Source organism: Cavia porcellus, unplaced genomic scaffold (assembly GCF_034190915.1).
Source record: "Cavia porcellus strain 051 isolate PalLab524CR breed Dunkin Hartley unplaced genomic scaffold, mCavPor4.1 scaffold_19, whole genome shotgun sequence".
Classification (NCBI taxonomy): domain Eukaryota; kingdom Metazoa; phylum Chordata; class Mammalia; order Rodentia; family Caviidae; genus Cavia; species Cavia porcellus.
The window spans coordinates 3,244,147-3,261,937 of NW_026947502.1; the positions used below are offsets into that span (position 1 = coordinate 3,244,147).

The 17,791-nt window shown below is 54.9% G+C and overlaps 1 protein-coding gene across 4 annotated transcripts in view; it reads left to right on the top strand.

The window, feature by feature from the left end:
• The window catches only part of Anxa6 (annexin A6), a 45,309-nt gene extending 30,909 nt beyond the window's left edge, over positions 1-14,400 (top strand). For 2 of the 4 annotated variants that reach the window (XM_063230552.1, XM_063230551.1), the window contains 10 exons: positions 137-250; positions 343-433; positions 1,074-1,153; positions 1,537-1,590; positions 6,880-6,897; positions 7,650-7,743; positions 9,008-9,103; positions 11,338-11,396; positions 12,638-12,760; positions 13,957-14,400. In XM_063230552.1, the coding sequence (XP_063086622.1) occupies positions 137-250; positions 343-433; positions 1,074-1,153; positions 1,537-1,590; positions 6,880-6,897; positions 7,650-7,743; positions 9,008-9,103; positions 11,338-11,396; positions 12,638-12,760; positions 13,957-14,016 (789 nt within the window). In that variant the 3' untranslated portion in view covers positions 14,017-14,400. Of the gene's footprint in view, positions 1-136; positions 251-342; positions 434-1,073; positions 1,154-1,536; positions 1,591-5,809; positions 5,855-6,879; positions 6,898-7,649; positions 7,744-9,007; positions 9,104-11,337; positions 11,397-12,637; positions 12,761-13,956 lie in introns of those variants that run through there. The other 2 variants (XM_063230553.1, XR_010041027.1) reach the window with 2 other exon arrangements.
• Positions 14,401-17,791: the final 3,391 nt, after the last annotated feature.

Consider the following 17,791-nt stretch of genomic DNA (forward strand, 5'->3'; position numbering starts at 1 on the left):
CTAAATCTTGAGTCCGGCAGAGGCAGAGGCAGCAGGCTGCCATCACCCACAGGCAGCCCCGTCCTCCGCTGTGTTTCCACCTCCTCTGGGGTCACGTGTGCCAACCACCATGGCTCTGGTTCTGTCCACTGTGCAGGACTTAATGGCTGACCTGAAGTCTGAGGTCTCTGGAGACCTGGCCCGGCTGATTCTGGGGCTCATGATGCCACCAGCCCATTATGATGCCAAGCAGCTGAAGAAGGCCATGGAGGTAGGGTGTGAGCCCTGGCGGGGCAGGGCAGGGCAGGGCAGGTCTCTGGCAGTGCTGGTGGGACACAGGTCATCTCTGTCTGGATGTTCTAGGGAGCTGGCACGGATGAAAAGGCCCTCATTGAAATCCTGGCCACTCGGACCAATGCTGAAATCCACGCCATCAACGAGGCCTACAAGGAGGGTGCGTGGGGGCGGGGATTGGCGCTGCCTGGTGGCGGGAGGAGGCCCCACTTGCAGCCTGAGCTCCAGCCTGGCTCCTCTCTCCCAGTCCACAAGCCTTTACTAGGCCCTTGGGTGTGCCTGGCCTGGGCCAGGGGAAAGACCAGTGTCCCAGGGGCTGACAAGGTCCTGGTGGTAAAGAGCCTGGTGGAGGAGGGAAGGGAGCTCTGCAGGGCCACCAACTCAGAAGCGCCCTCTGCTGCCCTGCATTCTGGGTCATCACCGTCTCGAAATTTTGAAACAGTGGCTTTGAAGTTGCATTCTGAAGACCCTTGACTACCTGTCAAAACCAGTTTTCCTCTGATAAGCAGCTTTAAAGGGGTGGGATTTCAGAGCCACAGTGGCCTGGGCAGAGCTGTGCAGCTGGAGTGCAGGAGGGGAGGTGGGGGAGGGGAGTCAGGGCTCCTGGCTGACCGCAGCCAGGCAAGGCGCGGGGCCAGGTGCCGGCACGGGACGGGGCGCAGAGCAGGGGCCAGATCATTGTCTGACATGAGGGCAGCTCCATGCCGCCAAGGGCCACCCACAGACTCCTTTGGTCTCTACCCCTCCTGAAATGCTGCTCAGCCACTGGCTGCCCGAACTCCGCCCTTTCTCTGTTCCAGACTACCACAAGTCCCTAGAGGATGCACTGAGCTCAGACACATCCGGCCACTTCAAGAGGATCCTCATTTCCCTGGCCACGGTAAGTGAGGTTGAGGCTCGCAGCCCGTCTCCCCAAGCTGCACTGCCCTCCCCAGTGCTCACTTCTCAGAGCTGGCTGATGTCTCCTCCCTGACAGCTGGGCCTCAGCCAGTTCCTGGAGCCCCCGGCTCACAGGACAGAGCCACCTGTGTGGCCCTCTCTGTGCTGTCCCTGCCCAGGCCTCTGAGTTCCAATGCCCAAGCTTGAGACCCTCACTCACAGCCCCAAGGGCTTGGTGTGTCAGCCCTGGAAGGCAGGGTTCCTGTCACTGTGTTCCAGACCGGGAAAGGGGTTCAGACAGGGAAGGGGTCTGCGGTGGCTGAGGAGCAGGGACGGGACTGGCAGGCATTTGGGGACTGACTTTTCCCACTGGTTCTGTTGCAGGGAAACCGTGAGGAGGGAGGAGAAGACCGGGACCAGGCCAGGGAAGATGCCCAGGTGAGACCCTGGCTCGGATTGGTGCCTCCACATTCAGGAGACTGAGGACTTTTAGAGTGACAATTGGAAACCTGGCGCCAGTCTCACTAGCATTTGTTGAGTGACTATTAGGATTGTCAGAACTCGAGGGCTCTCCCAGGTCCTCCAGGTCAAACCCCCAAGGGTACAGTGGGAGACCAGAGGCCAGGCCAGGTGGATGGATTCTGAAAATCACAAGGCCCAGGCAGTGTTGAGACCCGGAGGGAGGGAGCTGGCCTGGGCTGAGTGCTGAGTCTTCCACGTTAGCTGTGAAAAAGCCGAAAAGCCAGTTCCTCTTGGGCCAGAATTATGCTCTGATGCATCCCAGCTACCACATACTTGGTGCTTGGTACTCAGTGCTCGGTGCTCAGTGCTCAATGCATTTGCTGGGTGACTGTGGGGGAGGGGGTCTCCAGGAGTGCTGGGCTGCTCTGCTCCTGTCCCACCCCCCATGCTGGGGAGCGCAGATCTGGATGCAGCCCTGAATCCACCCTTCCTGAGTTTCACTTCGGCTATGCTGTCCCTGCCAGGGCCATCTGCAGGGTTCCAGCATCTACCCACCTGGTCTCCCATCCCCACCCCCAAAAGCTCCACATCCGGGGTTTAGGCATGGATGCCACAGCCTGGGCAGCCCCCTTATTTTGTCAGTGGTGGGTTGAAGCCAGGAAATCAGCTGTTCTGGTGTGCACCAGCAGACCTGCGCTAGAAAAATCTTTTAGTCTGGCCCCTAAGTACACAACTAGGATGACTGAGCATGACGCTGAAACTTCTGTGCCTCTTCGGGTCCCTGCTTTCACCAGAGAGGAATGAAGTCTCTAAGCCTCTCCAGGGGTACAATTCCAATTGGCATTGGTTCGATTGGAACTCAGGCTCTCCTGGCTCCATCCTGACTCTCAAATCAAACATGACCCTCCACAGCCCCGCACAGCCTTGAGCCCTGAAGCTTCCAGATCAGGTGGCCGCTGTCCAGGTGTCCAGCCCTGGCTCTGGAAATGGCTTTTGAAAGCTGCCGGTTGCTTTCAGGATGCTATTGCACTTACACCATGGGTGTATCTACCCCGGGGCTGGCCTGACACCAGGACAGCCGGCTTTGGTCACATTACATCCATCCGTCCACTCAATGCTTACTAAGCCGTGCTGGGCGTGCTGTGCGCAGCCGGGGCTGCTAAGCAGGACACCAACCTTAGCAAACCCGCCTCCAAATTCACCTCTAGGGAACGCACAGGTCTGTGCTTCCAGTGGTCGCCGGCAGGGGGCGCACGCGGCCTTGTGGGCGGCTGCTTTGCAAGCCAAGAAGGGGAGAGAGAGAGAACCAAGGGGGATACTGAGGGACCCCAAAACCCAAGCCTGCCCGACTCAGCTCCAGATTAGGCCGCGAGGCCCTGACCTCAATGTGGGCTCGTTTTCTTAGCACTGGCCATCGTTTATTTCAGGATGATACCCTTTTACGGAAAGAACAGATAAGGGGAAAATCCCCAACCTGAGCGTTGTAATCTAACAGCACACGTGGAAATTGCCCTTCCGAGTATGCGGAAAGAAAGTCCCGGCTCCTGATGAGTAACAAACACTGCCCCGCGGCGCCCCGCCCCCTGCCTGTCCCCAACAGGTAGACGGTCTAGTGCTTCTGCACCTCGGCTGGGAGGCCAGGTCCACTGCTGTAAATGCTCTTGAAATTTATTCATTTATTTATTTACTTATTTTGTACCTGGGATCAAACTCACCACCTCACACTTGCCAGACAGGTGCTTATGCCTCTGGGCCACATCCCCAGCCCAGCTTTGTTGGGATATAAATCATATTCCATACTGAGTCATTTAAAGTGTACAGTTCACTGTGAAACTCATTATTCTGTATCATTAACATGCAACAAAGCTCGCTAAAAGACTAAAATTACCAGCTAGGCACAGCAGCATACGCCTGTAATCTCAGCGCTTGGGAGGCTGAGGCAGGAAGATCCTTGCCAGTTCAAGATCAGCCTGAACTGCATAGGGAGATGGTCTCAAAAAGACCAAAAAAAAGTAAAAGTTACTCTAATCATCAAAATTATTTAAAATGATAATTATAAAACATAAGAATTAGTATATATGGGGGCTGGGGATTTAGCTCAGCGGCATAAGCGCCTGCCTTGTAAAGCAGGCAGTGGTGAGTTTGATCCCGGATACCGATAAAAAGGAAAAAGACAAAAAAAGAATTAGTATGTAAGTGAGTGGTTTTTAGTATCTTATCAGACCCACACAACCGTCACTACAATTGTAAACCATTTCATTGCCCCAAAAAGAAGTCCAGATCCCATCCACACCAGCAGTCTGTCCTCACATCCTGCTGCCCCAAGCCCACAGCCGCCCCTGCTCTGTCTGCCTGGATTCGCCTGTCCTGGACGTTCGGTGTCAGGGGAACCAGGGCGTATGTGGCCTTTGGTGGCTTCTGTCACTTAGTATAATGTCTTCAAGGCTGTCGTGTTGTGGCCCCGTGAGTGCCCCGTCTCTTCACTGCCCAGTGACACTCGTACAGGACACAGCAGCCGTGTCGTGTCTCCGTTCACCAGCTGATGGGCGTCAGTTTTGCCAGAATAAGGCTGCTGTAAGCAGTAGCGGGGACTGAGCTTTCGTTCACACGTGTTTTCATCTTCCTTGGGTATCTAACTACAGGTAGACAGCTGGGTAGTGTGGTACCTGGTTGGGTTTTGGTTTCTCAGACAGGATCTATGTAGTCTAGGCTGGCCTTGAACTCACGATGCAGCCCAGGCTGGCTCAAACTTGCAGTGATCCTCCTGCCTCAGCCTCCCAAGCACTGGGCTTACAGGCCTGTGCCACCCTGCTGCTCTGATACCTGGTGTTTTGTTTGTTTGTTCTGGGAGTTTTTTGCTGACTGGAGACTGAGTCATGGTGGGCCAACACTACCATCAAGCTGACCCCTGGCCCGGTGTGTGACCTTCTGAGGAAGAGCTCCGATGACTTCCAGCAGGAAGTAGACACGGGTTTCTGCCGAATGTTATTTTATTGCCCGATACACTTTTTTTTGTCATTCTCTTAAAGATGCTTTGAAAAACAGAAAGTGTCAATGATGCTCAGACCTCAGTGGCAGTGATGCTTCAGGTTCTTCTTGGCTTAATGTTGTAGGTAGATGCCTGGCCCTTTTCCATACGTTTCCCTTACACAGTCCTAGGCTTCTTCCGACTTAAATTTTTAGCTTGTTAGGTAAATGCTTCTGAAATTTACCCCTCAGTCACATACATGTGATCGTTCTAATGACTCATTTAAGTCCTTTCACTGTGGTGGGGCCTCCATCTCCAGAACATTCTGCCAGCCTGAGAAGGGGGCCGCCCAGGCACTGAGCTCAGCGATCAGCGCCTGCCTGCCAAGCGCAGGGCGTGAGTTCGATCCCCAGAGACTGTACCCGTTAAACAGTGGCTCCCCACTCCCTTCTTCCACCAGCTTTCTTTCTGTCTGATCCCGACTGTTCTAGATGCTTCATGAAGGGAAATTACACACTGTTCGCCCTTCTGTGATTGGCTTTTTTATTCAGCACAGTGCCTCCTGGAACAACTAGGTGTCTTTAGTACAGAAATGTACGGAAAACCAGAAGCAAACCTGTGACCCTAACTCAGGAGGTTGAGTCAGGAGGGTCGAAAATTCAAGACCAGCCCAGATGACTTACTGAGACCTGGTCTGAATTTTTTTTGTCTTTTTGAGACAGGGTCTCTCTGTGCAGTTCAAGCTGGCCATGAGCTCACTTTGTAGCCCAGGCTGGTCTCGAACTCGCAACGATCTTCCTGCCTCAGCCTCCTGAATGCTAGGATTACAGGCGTGAGCCACCACGCCCGGCTCTGGTCTGAAATTGTTAAAGAATTTTTCAAGGGCTGGGGCTGTAGCTCAGCAGTAGAGTACCTGCCTAGCACATGTGAGGCCCTGGGTTCCAGCCATAGTACAAAAAAAGAAATACTGTGAGCCGGGTGTGGTGGTTCACGCCTGTAATCCCAGCACTCAGGAGGCTGAGGCAGGAGGACTGCTGTGAGTTCAAGATAATCCTGGGCTACAAAGTGAGTTGAAGGCCAGCCTGGCTACACAGCAAGACCCTATTTGAAAAAGACAAAAAAGAAAGAAAAAAGAAAAGAAATAATGTGTGTGATGGGGAAATGTGGTCGTAAACTCAGGATTAATTTAAAAATGAGTAAGTTTTTCCCCACCTTCTCTCTCTCCAGAGATAATCACTCAACCATGTCCTGACAATTTCTGATGTACTTTCTGTGAGTGTTTGTACATTTTTAATCTAGATAAAAAGAACGTTATTACACACACTACGTACGCTAGACCTTTTGACATCATTTAGATGGGAGCCCCTTTTCTGGCCCGATAAATCATTCTCCCTGTTTCTTTTTCTAGGGCTGGGACTTGAACCCAGAGCCTTGCTCATGCTGAGTGTACTGTCTCCCAGCGAGCCAGACCCCAGCCCAGGGTCCCCTTGAGAAGCTGCACGAGTTGTTCCCTTTGGATAACCCACAGCATATTTCTCATTTTCCTCTACTATAGACGCTATCGTACTAAACACGCTTGTGTTATACGGCAGAAGGCCTTTGCCTCTCTCTCTGTGAGGCCCCTAAAGTCCTAGCCACGTAAAAGCTAATTGAACATACGTGCATCTTGATTTTTGCTAGACTTTGCCAACATATGCAGTAAAAAGGTTCCAGACCTTAACGCTGTGGTGCAGTTTCTAAGGCCAGGGCCTCGTCTCCAGGAGAACCAAGTGGCCAGCAGGGCCAGGGCAGGAGGCAGGGGCATCCACACCCTGGCGCACAAGGGCCAGCTCGGTTTGGTTCCCAGCACTGCGAGTCCTAGCTCCTTTCCCAGCAAAAGGGCACCCAGCTTTCAGACACAGTGGCCCCGAGCCTCAGCGGGACCCATGTTTAAATCTGCCGGTGGGGAGGGAAGGGAAGAGAACCGAGGTAAAAAGAACCAAGGTCCTCTCCTTGAAGGCAGTTGCTGTGTACCCCAAACACATACAATCAAAGGGCCATGAATAGAGCTCAGTTCCATAGCGCCTGCCTGGCAAGCACAAGGTCGTGAGTTCAATCCCCAGTACCAAAAAAAAAAAAAATCAAAAAGAACCCAGGCCCAGCTCCCATGCCAGTGCTGGCCACTCAAGGTCAGCCCCCAGCAGTCCTAGTGGCCTGGGCCCTTGGCACGCCCCTCGGGCCCCAGCTCCCCAGGCCACCTTCTCCAGCCTCCTCTGACTCTGCCTTCCTCTCTCCCCCTGTCTCCTCCCCTCTCTCAGGTGGCTGCTGAGATCTTGGTGAGTGTCCCCTTCTTCCCGAGGATGTGGGGCCGGCTGCAGTTCCACAGCCCTGCCCTGGTCTAGCATGCGAGAGCCTGGTTCTTCCCCAGGAGGGCAAAAGAGAAAGAGCAAGCTGCGGCCCTTGTCTGGGGGCAGGACTGAGCGGGCAGGCTTGCTCCTTGGCTTCTCTCTCTCCCCTTGGGGCCCCCTCAGGTGCCTAGTGGTGAAGTTGGGGGCTAGGTGGGTGATCCCCACTGCAGCCAGTATCCCTGGCATACTTTGCACACCAGCTGTTACCATCTGCTTTAAATTGACTCACTTTTTTTTCAACCTACAAAAAGTTATTTTAAAGGGAATTAAAGCCGAGCATGGTGGTGTATACCTGTAATCCCAGCACTCGGGAGGCTGAGGCAGGAGGATCATTGTGAGTTCGAGACCAGCCTGGGCTACAGAGTGAGCTAAAGGCCAGCCTGCACTGCATAGTGAGACCCTGTCTGAAAAAGACCAAGAAAACAAAACAAAAAAAGCCCCAAGAATTTACATGGATAGTGCAGAATCGCAGCAGGCTAGAGGAGAACCCCAAGTCTCGCGTGTGGCCGCAGGGCCTCTAGGAGCTGGAGCTGAGGTTGCAGAAAGGGGCCCATCTCAGCCCATGGCACGGCCCCGTGATTCCCATGGGCCTTGGCAGAGAACCGGGAGTAGGTGATAACCGGGGCTGTCAGGTGTCTCCCCTCCCTGACCTGTGCCCCACCACTGTCTGCGCTACACAGGAAATAGCAGACACACCCAGCGGAGATAAAACGTCCCTGGAGACTCGGTTCATGACCATCCTGTGCACCAGGAGCTACCCACACCTGCGGAGAGGTGAGGCCCCGCCCTCCAGGTCCGGGTGGGGGTGGGGGAGCCATGTCTGTGGGCCCCCTCGGCCTGCCGAGGAGTGAGGAGACAGAATGGGACTTGGCCACAGGATTCAGGACACCCTCAGACCAGCTTCCTGAGCTCCTAGGGCCCTGGCCTGAGAGACACGGGGGATCTGACCCCCAAGGCTGCTTCTGGTGGCGAGGCTGTGTTGAGGACTCTGAGGTTCAGTCTTGTGATTCTGCCTCATGGCGTGGGGATGATACAAGTCCACAGGGTGGCCTGTCCGCCACACCTGTGTCAGCGCTGCTTCCTCCACTTCAGCTCGATGGCCATCAAGTGCCATCTCTGCTGACACTGACAGAGCTTTCACTTAGTGCTTTAAAGAATGGCACTTGGAACCAGGCACCCCTGTCATCCCAGCCCTCGGGGGCTGAGGCAGGAGGATTGCCATGAGTTCGGGCCAGCCTGGGTTACAAAGAGGGTTTAAGGCTAACCTGAACTGCATCGCAAGACCCTGTCTCAAAAACATTAAAAAAAAAGAAAATTGGGTAGTACATCAGTGATAGGGTGCTTGCCAACTTGCACAGGAGCCTGGGTTCCATCCCTCGTCCTCGCTTCAGGCCCTAGACTAAGAAAAAGAAAGAAAGCAGGAGAGAGAGAGAGAGAGAGAAAGAGAGAGAGAGAGAGAGCGCGAGAGCACGCGCAGAGGGGACTCAGACCGCATCCGCTGCTTGTCGGCCCCGCGCCCCTGCGTGACTTACCTGAGTCACTCACCTGAGCCCCTGTCTGGGAGTCGGATCTGAGCTCTGCCTCGCTTGGTTGTTGTGTGGAGACAAACACAGATGCACACAACGCCCTTGGCAGAGGCCCATATGGCGCCTTCTAAGCATCGTCCGCGTGATTGATGCTTAGGATCAGCGCTGTCCCAACCTGACCCGCAGGACAAGGAAGCCCAGGCCTCGGGCCTCCCTCAGCAGGCTGGGCAGGGCTGTGCCAAGGACCCTGTCCCTTCCCATATGCCAGCCTGGGTTCTCAGAACCTGGCCAGGGCTCCAAGGCCCCTGGCCAAACCTGGAGGTGCTGACCTGGCACAGATACGGCTCTGAGCCACTGCAGCTTTGCCACCGAGGCCTCCCTATCACAGCAGTCCTGCATGACACCCTGAGCCTGGGTCGCGCACCATCTCCTGCCCTTCCACTCGGGGTGCAGCCTGTGGGCAGAGCCGGGCAGGTGAACTCACTCCTCTGAACCTCACCTCTCATGGCCAGTCTTCCAGGAGTTCATCAAGAAGACCAACTATGATGTGGAGCATGTCATCAAGAAAGAGATGTCTGGGGACGTCAGGGATGCCTTCGTGGCCATTGGTAATGGGAAGGGGCATGGGGAGGGGCTGGGAGCACTGGGGATGCAGCTGGGTTCCCCAGAAAAGCGGGACCACGGCAGCCTCCGCCTCGGTCACCTCAGGTCCTTCGAGGCGGTGACTATTGATACAGGAGGATTTTGTTCCAGGCTGCAGGATGAAGCCAAGACGGGACACTTTCCAGGGAAAGAACCAGGGACAGGACAAGAGGGAGAGAGGGGCTCAGTGTCCTGCGTGCCTAGAGTGTGCACACACACTCCGGAACACCCTCTGTGCACATACAGCATGAGTCAGCTGTTTATCACTGTCACCAAGTACCCAAGAGACAATTTAGAAGAGTGAGGAAAGACTGACTCTGGCCCACGGTTCCAGAGGTGTCAGTCTATGGCCAGCGGCTCCACTGTGTTAAGGCAGGAACGTAGGGAAGAGCACAAGGCAGGGAAACCTGCTCCCCTCATCCTGCCAGAGAGCAGAGTGGCAAAAGAGTCAGAGGAAGGGGTGGGGAACCAGATGCGGACCTCAGGTCCTGCTCCCGGGACCCCTCCCCTTCAACTCGACCCACCTCCTGTATCTGCAGCCCCCACAGCACTGTCAAATGCTGAGCTCTTCAGTGACTTGATCCATGGTGAGGTCAGAGCCCCAGGATCGCTGAAAGCCCCACCTGTGAACCCAGGAGATATTGGGAGAGAATGTGGATCTACCCCAGAGTGTGCACTGTGCACACACAGCACATGTACACACATACCCAAGATGTGCACACAGGACACTGCACACACACACGCTGGGTACACTCACACAGGTACACACCAGACACAGATGGTCCGTGAACGCACACACGCATCTTCCCTCTTCCCAGGGTCTGACTGTCTTTGGTATTCTTTGTACGATTTGAGTCCTTGACTTTGAAAAAGTCTCTTTTCCTTCTCAATTTCTCAATGAGAGACAGGCAGGTAGCACAGGAGCCAAGCATGTGAGTATTGGCATAAATTACTGAGCTCCTACTTAATTTACTGTTCAGTGCATTGCACTGATGCATGTGGGTTTTTGTTTTTTGTTTTTTTTTTTTTTTTTTTTTGGTTGTTGTGTTTTGTTTTTATCTTACCAGGAGGTATGAGTAGAAAATTTTCACTGCTAAACTATATTTTGATTTCTGAGGTGCTAAATGTGGAGAAAAGGGGCCTTAGATCAGACAGATGGGGTGTTGCTGTTACTTGGCACCCAGAGGCCTGCAGGAGTCCCTGCTCCACAGCCCGCTGTCCACACATCCCAGGGCAAATCACAAACCCAGTCTCCACTTCCTTCTCTACATTGGAGATAACAATAGTGCCCAGCCCCTAGGGCGGTCCTGGTAAGATTTAGTGAGTGGGCACCAGCACCCCGTTCCTATCAGCCTTTTCCGCAGAGGCCCCGTCCCTGAAGTCAGGCACCTGCTGACACCCACGGCCAGGCCTGGCACAGGGCCTTAAGATCTGCTGGGAGCCCGGCTCCGGGTAGGATCTCTCTGAATCAGTTGGTCTCCAGTGTCAGGCTGCACCCAAGTTGGGTGACCACCTGGTTTGAAGGGGTCTTTCAGTGTTAAGAGCCTGCAGAGTGCCCCAGTAAACTGGGGTGAATGGATCACCTACCCCCAGAGTTTCATAGCAGCACATCTGGGGTGAAGCGTGAGAATTTGCATTTCCACCAAGGTCACAAGTGATGGGTTCTCTAATTGTCTCTAGAAGCCAGGAGTGCCATACAGAGCCGGCACTGGGGAGGCTGAGGCAGGAAGAACACAAGTTCATGACCAGCCTGGGTTTCTCAAGTGGTTTGATGCGATTGAGAGTTTGAGGCCCTGTGCCTTGGGTTCAGAGAGGTTCGTCCCTCAGAGTCTTCTGCTCCCCCTGGTTAGCTGCACGAGGCTTAGCTGGGCATGAGTTGCAGCCCAGGTGGAGACAGACCAAGGAGGGAGCCAAAGGAGGTGGCACTGGGAGAGGCAGTGGAGACGCCACCCCGAGCATGAGCCTGGGGTTGGCAGTGGTCTGCAGAACCAAGCTGCAACCCCAAATCCTGCTGACTTATCACACCGCGCCAACACTGCACTCCAACCTGAACACGGAGGTTTCCATTTAAAAAAAACAACTCTGCATTAGGATCTTTCCTCTTAAAAATACAGTCAGTAACACACACGAGCTGCAGGTTCGCCCCCGCTGGTCTGGGCACAGGGTCTGACCGGGTTCTCTACGTCTCTCTTCCCACCAGTTCAGAGTGTGAAGAACAAGCCCCTGTTCTTTGCTGACAAGCTCTACAAATCCATGAAGGTAGGGTGCTTTGCTCCATGACCCCGGTCCTCGAGGGACCCCAGAGGTTCGTGTGCCCACTGCCCGTCAGCACCCTTGGGTCAGGAATTGGGAGCTGTTTCCTGAGCTTGTGCCTCTGAATGTGCCCTGTTCAGCTGTAGCCTGCCAGTTCTCACTCAGCTCTACACTGGCAATGTGCAGACATCTTTGGTCATCGCAGCTCAGAGAGTGTTGGGCTGCTGTCTGGTGGAGGGACAGAGATGCTAGTGAACACCCTACAGTTCCCAAGACAGCACCTCACAGCAAAGAATGGTCTCCCCTAAATGCCAGGTGGAGAGGCTTGCTCTGGGGACACAGGGCTGAGGAGGACACACGCTGTGCCCTCTATGTTCCCTGGCTGGCAGCTGACCTAGGGTCCCTGGACAAATGATCATCTTCCTACGGCCCCCAGTGCTCAGCCCTGTTCTCTAGCCAAACCACCAGAGCCTGAGCTAGCCAGTGCCAGTCCTAGAAGCTAGGAAGTCAGAGTCCAGACGTCACAGGCCTGGTCCCATCCCAGGCTCTGAGGGAGGAGCTCTTCCCACCTCTTGTGTGCCTCTCTCTCCGGTGATGGCTGGAAACCTCTGCATTCCTTGGCTTGTGATCAAGTCACTGCATCTCTGCCTTTGTCATCACACGACCTTTGCTGTATTATACCTGTGTCCCCTCTTCTTATAACCGTGCCAGAACAGGGGATGCAGCTTGGTGGCAGAGCCCTTGGCTAGCAGGCACGAGGCCCTGGGTACCATTCCCAGTAGTGCAAAAAAATAGTAGTAAAATACTAGTAAGTGGAGGGGCTGGGATTTAGCTCAGTGGCATACATGCCTGCCTTGCAAGCAGGCAGTCCTGAGTTCAATCCCTGGTACCGATAAAAACGAAAAAGACAAAACAAAAAAAAAATACTAGTAAGTGGAGATAGCAGGCATCAGATCTAGGGCCTGCGCTCCTCCGCAGTAGCTGCATCTTAGCACACTGTACTGCCTCATGCTAGGCCAGGCCCTGAGGTCCCCTGGGCTGAGTGCTAGAGGGGACACTGTTCCACCCATGCGGGTCTTGTTGCCCCTCCATATGGTCCGGCAGGGAGCCCTGAGGTCTGGACTGCTTGTGGAAGATGGACCTGATTTGGCAGGACAAAGGGGAGGGGGCAGAGAGCCGCTCCTTCTCCCTGACTGCCTTCTGTCTCTGCCCCTGCCCTGTGTTCCCCGTCTGCTCACCTCCACCAGGGAGCTGGCACTGATGAGAAGACCCTCACCAGGGTAATGGTCTCCCGGAGCGAAGCAGACCTGTTTAACATCCAGCAGGAATTCATCGAGAAGTACGACAAGTCCCTCCACCAAGCCATTGAGGTGAGGGAGGCTGGAGCCGGGGCTGGGGGGCTGCCTTGCAGGATGGCCCATCTGTGCAGAGCCACACGGTGTGCATCATTCGTACCGAAGCAAATTCAAGGGCTGGGGCCGGGGTTGTAGCTTAGCGGCACAAGAGCTTGCCTGGCAGGCGCGAGGTCATGAGCTCGATTCCCGGTACCAAAAAAAAAAAAAAAAAAAAAAAAAAAAATACAGAAATTCAAGGGCTGGGAATATAACTCAGGGGCGCAAGTGCCTGCTGACAAGTGCAAAGTCATGAGTTTGATCCCTGGTATGGAAGGAAGGAAGGAAGGCAGGAGGGGAGGGAGGGAGGGAGGGAGGGAGGGAGGGAGGGAGATAAGGAAAAACCCAGAGATTTCCAAATGAAACAGGAGCCCATTATTTTAGTTTTTTAAAAGAAACTTTATTAAAGTGTAATTCGCATACTGTAATTCGGTAATTTTTAGTAAACTTACTGAGCTGGGCATCTGTTACCACAGTCCTGCGCCAGGCATTTCCATCTTCCTGCTAGGGTGTCTCCTACCTGTTTCCGATTCCCATTGGGCTGCTTTCTGTTTCTGACAATTGGCCTTTTCTTTTTTCTTTTTCTTGGCTTTTTGAGAGAACATCTTGCAGTGCAATCCGGGCTGGCTCAAGCTCACAGCAATCTTCCTGCCTCAGTCTCCCACTACTGGGATTACAGGCCTGTACACCATGCCAGGCTGATTGGCCTTTTCTTGATATGTTGTGGGCTCCTGCAGTGTGGCATCTTTGTGTCTGCCTTCTCTGACTTGGGAGCCAGTTCTTTGGTCTTTGAGCTTGGCCAGTAGGTGAAAACCCGATGCTGTCCCCTTGGTGGCAAGGGTGTGGGATTCTCAGAGACTGTAAGGAAGATCTAGTGGGTATTTAAATGGTAGCAAACAGACTTGAGGAAGCTTTAACCTGACTCATTTTAGAAATCAACTTGGCAGTTTCAAATCTTTAACTGTTTCTACTTTGGACTTGGTAATAATCTGCATATGGATAGGAATGGATGGTCTACAGCCACACACACTCCCAAAGACATGCGGGAGAGCAGTGTTTCCAGCGCTGCTCCCAGCAGCTCGGCAGCTGCCTTGGTGACCAGGCAGGGCACTGCTGTCCGGCTCGGGGGCGCCAATGCCGGTTTTGACTCACTCTGTTCTCCCTCTGCCTGCCAGGACGACACCTCCGGAGACTTCAGGAAGGCCTTGCTGGCCCTCTGCGGCGGCCAGGACTAGGGCCACGGTGGCAGCATGTGACTGAGCTGTAGTTCCAGCTCCAGAGAAGAAGGATGAAGCAGGGGTGGCTCTTGTCCTCAGCCACCGTGCGTGCAGCCCCGCTGCCCCTGCTCAGGAGCTATGGCCCTCACCCATCCCGTCCCGGCCCCTCCCGCCTCCTCCTCGCACCTCCGGCTTCTGTCCCTCACCACCACCCCTGCTCCGCCCTGGACCTCGTCAGACCCCCTAAGCATATGGAGCCTTTTCCGTGAAACGCGTGATGTGTATGCTCTGAACATGGGGTGTGCTCGGCAGCCCCCCATCATGTTCTGACCTTGGACCGGTTCCTGTCCCCCCAGTCTTTGTGTCCTTAACCACAAAATCAGAGAATTGGACAAAAAGAAATCTCGGCTTCTCTTTTAACACTGACAAGCTGGCGGGAGCCTCTGACACTTTCCCTTGGGGCCTTCCATTCTCTGCACAATAGAACAGAAAGAGACACAAGCAGGTTCCAGGGAGGACCTGTTCTTGTGGAGCCTGCAGCCGGCCTCTTCCCCCTCCTGCCAGGCTGCTAGGACCTTCCGGGAACAAGTCCCGAGCCTGGGGGCTGCCCCGCTCCAGCCGGGGTCTCGGGTCCCCTCTGCTCCTCTCCCATTGTGGTCAGCCACACTCATCCCTGGTGACCTCTGCAGGACACTGGAGTGACAACACCTGGCTTGGCCAGTGGAGAGTCCACTTCCTGAAGGTCCTCACATGCCAGCTCCCTTCCCTCAGCCCCACTCCGGGTCTGGGACCAGACCCAAGATTGTCCAGTGACTGTGGCAGGAGTCACCCACTGGCTCAGAAACTGCCCGTGCAGCCAGCAGGGCCAAGTGAGAGACCTATGGGGGCTGGTCTTGGCCCTCCCACTCTGCATGACCTTGGCTCAGCCATTCGTGGCCGCCCCTGGGCCTCAGTTTCCCCATTTGTACACTGTAGGACCCAACAATTTGGAAAAACTCTCTTCATCTTTGACACAGTGGCCCTGAGAAAAGTCATTTGTGGCTTCTCCACTTCCTTCCTTTCCTCCTCTTGGCAGTGAGCCCAAGTTCCTTGAGGGTCAGCAGAGGGCTTCTCAGCATATTTGTGCATTTAATTTAGTTGTTACCGAGTGGCAAGGTAATAAGATGGTCAAGGGCTTTGGAGTGGGCTCTTCAGTGCTTTGAGACTGTAATCTTCCTTGAGCTGCCTCTGCCTGATCTGTAAAATGGGCTCCTAATTGGCCCTAACCTAGCACCTCACAGTGTGGGGCTTCAACTGTGTGGCTTGGAGTCTGATGTTGTTACCCCTGCCTTGCACGCAGCTCAGCTGTTGGAGCTAAGAGAATTTCAAGGTGGTCAGGCCACCTGTGCCCCAAGGCCAGGCAGGAGGAGCAGTGCTCAGGCAGATGGGTGGGGAATGGTATCCAAGGGCAGAGGGGAGCAGGGAGAAGTGACCTGGGCACAGGAAATGAAGCCCTTGAAATTGAGTGGGTTTTTCACTTCATTTGCAGTTCAGGTGGCTGCGGGGGGGGGGGGGACCAGGAGTGTCACTCACAGGAGGGGATCTAGGAGGATTTGAAGGGTGACATCAATCCAGTGACCTTGGCAGTGGGAGTATGGATCCAGCCTCAGACCTTGAACCTCAGGATTTTCCCTCCCAGCCCAAGGGAGCCTTCGGAGGCTTGAGGTAGTCAGGAAACTTTCCAAAAGCCTGTCTGAAGCCACCCTGGGAAGGGGTTTCCTGAAGGGAATTTGTGTAGCCCACGGCAGAGGAGCAGCAGGGCTCCAGAGGGAGGCGATGTAACAGCCCACCTGGCCGCAGGCAGGCATCCAGGTGCCTCAGAACTGCAGCCCTGGTGGGAGCCGCGGTGGTTCTCACTCCGAGGCACTTGGTCCATGACCTCGCCCTTCCTGAAGGTCTTCCCGTGCCGCCTCATGAAGGCGCTGCCACAGGGTTTCCACCCAACAGCTCTCCCTGCCAACTCAGGGGTTGCTTCTGTGGCCAGGGTTCAACCAGGAAAGTGGCAGGGACTAAATTAATCTGAAAGGAAAGAGAAAACAGAAGCCCAAACCACTGCTGTTTCAGAGCAGGAGCCCAGGAGCTGAGGTCACAGTGCAGAGGAGGCAGTAATTCCCAACTGCTCGCAGTCCTGGTCACCTCTGCAGGCAGCCAGCCCATGGCCTAGGGTCACGGTGACTTCCCAGCATGTAGAGCTGGACGGCTGTGGTTGTGGCCTGGCTCCAGGGTTTTTATAAGCACCCTGTATTTTGTCCCCTCACAGGGTCACCCTGTGATGTGAACACAAGCTGGGGTCACCTCCCCAGCTTCCCACTGCCCCCTCCTGCCCCTCCAGGAGTGCACGGTTCAGGGCCTATGGATGGGCAGAGACAAGCTTGAGCTTTGGGGCTGGGGCAAATTGGCTGCCCTTTGACCTGAGTGGAGAATCTCTTCTCCCGAGTGCCCCTGCAGAGTGGCTGAACTGGGACTCCCCACGGTCACTGTCCCTGGGCTTGGCTGAGGTCAGAGGAAAAGCTTTCCCCTCCGGCCCTCACAGTGCTTCCTTTACAGCTGAGGACATGGGCTCCCAAATATTCTAGGGCTGAGGGGGTGAGCAGGCAGGGACCAAGTGACTGGAGCCACCATACCAACCAACACTCTTGTGTGGCATGTTGGTGACAGGGCCACAGAGCAGGACAGTGACCAGCTGTGGACTCTGGGCTCCCGGGTGTCTCTCTGCTGTCTCTGCTGATTCTTCTCTCTGCTCCTCGTGATGGCCAGAGTCACAGAGCTGGCGGTGGAAGGCAGAAGTGGCCAGTTGCCCAACCCAAATTTCAGAACCCAGAGTGGTAAATCGGCGTGGCACTGTTCCCTGCCAGAACCCGCATTTCCTGAAGGAGACTTCCTCATTCTGCAGTCAGAGTGAGGCAAGTGTGGAATTTGGACATGATAGCCTCTGCTCCTCAGGGCATCAGCATCAGGGCCACCCGAGGAGCTGGAATCCCATCAGGCCCTGGTCCTGTCTGATCCTGTCCTGAGGACTAAGCCAGACACGGCCTGCACAGCTCTAGTATACTGTGTTGGGCCCAGCAGACATCAGCTCCTGAGGGTTCACAGTGGGCACATTCCGCTTTACAGGAAAGTGACAGCCGTGGAGGGGCCACCAGCAGTCTCCCTGGCTGCAGTGTCCCCGTCACCCTCCCAGAGTTTTGCAGGGAAAGCAGATTATTCAGCAAGTGCCACTAACGGCACCAAGACCAGGGAACTGAGTGTGGAGGCTGCAGAGGAGGGTCCAGGAAAAGGACCATGGACTTAATCCTCCAGGTCCTAGTAGCCCCCAAATATTCCAGGGATGGGACGTGGCATGATAGGCACCCTGCAGAGAAGAGAGCTGTGGGGGTGGATGGAAGAGGGGCAGGAAAGCCCAGCGGCTGGCATGGAGGCCTGAGGATGCCAGCCGGGTCTAGGGGGGCACGGGCAGAGAAAAAGATGCTGAGGAGGGAGAAGGCAAGGGAGAACCGAGGGGGCGGCAGACGCAAGCCAGGTATGTTACCTGGGTACCCAGGAGCAGGGGCAGTTTCTGAAGGCAGCTGGGTAAGGACTGCAAGCCCTCAGCCACCACTCTCTGGGAATGGGCCCTTCTCATAGGCCCAGCTGTTCTAAAAGCTTCTAGCACATGTATTTCTTTCTGTGCACGGTCCCACCCCTCCCCCTCGGTTACCGCCATCTGCTGCCGTGCTGCCAGCTGAGCCGGAACCCCCTCCCTGGGTCCCCTATT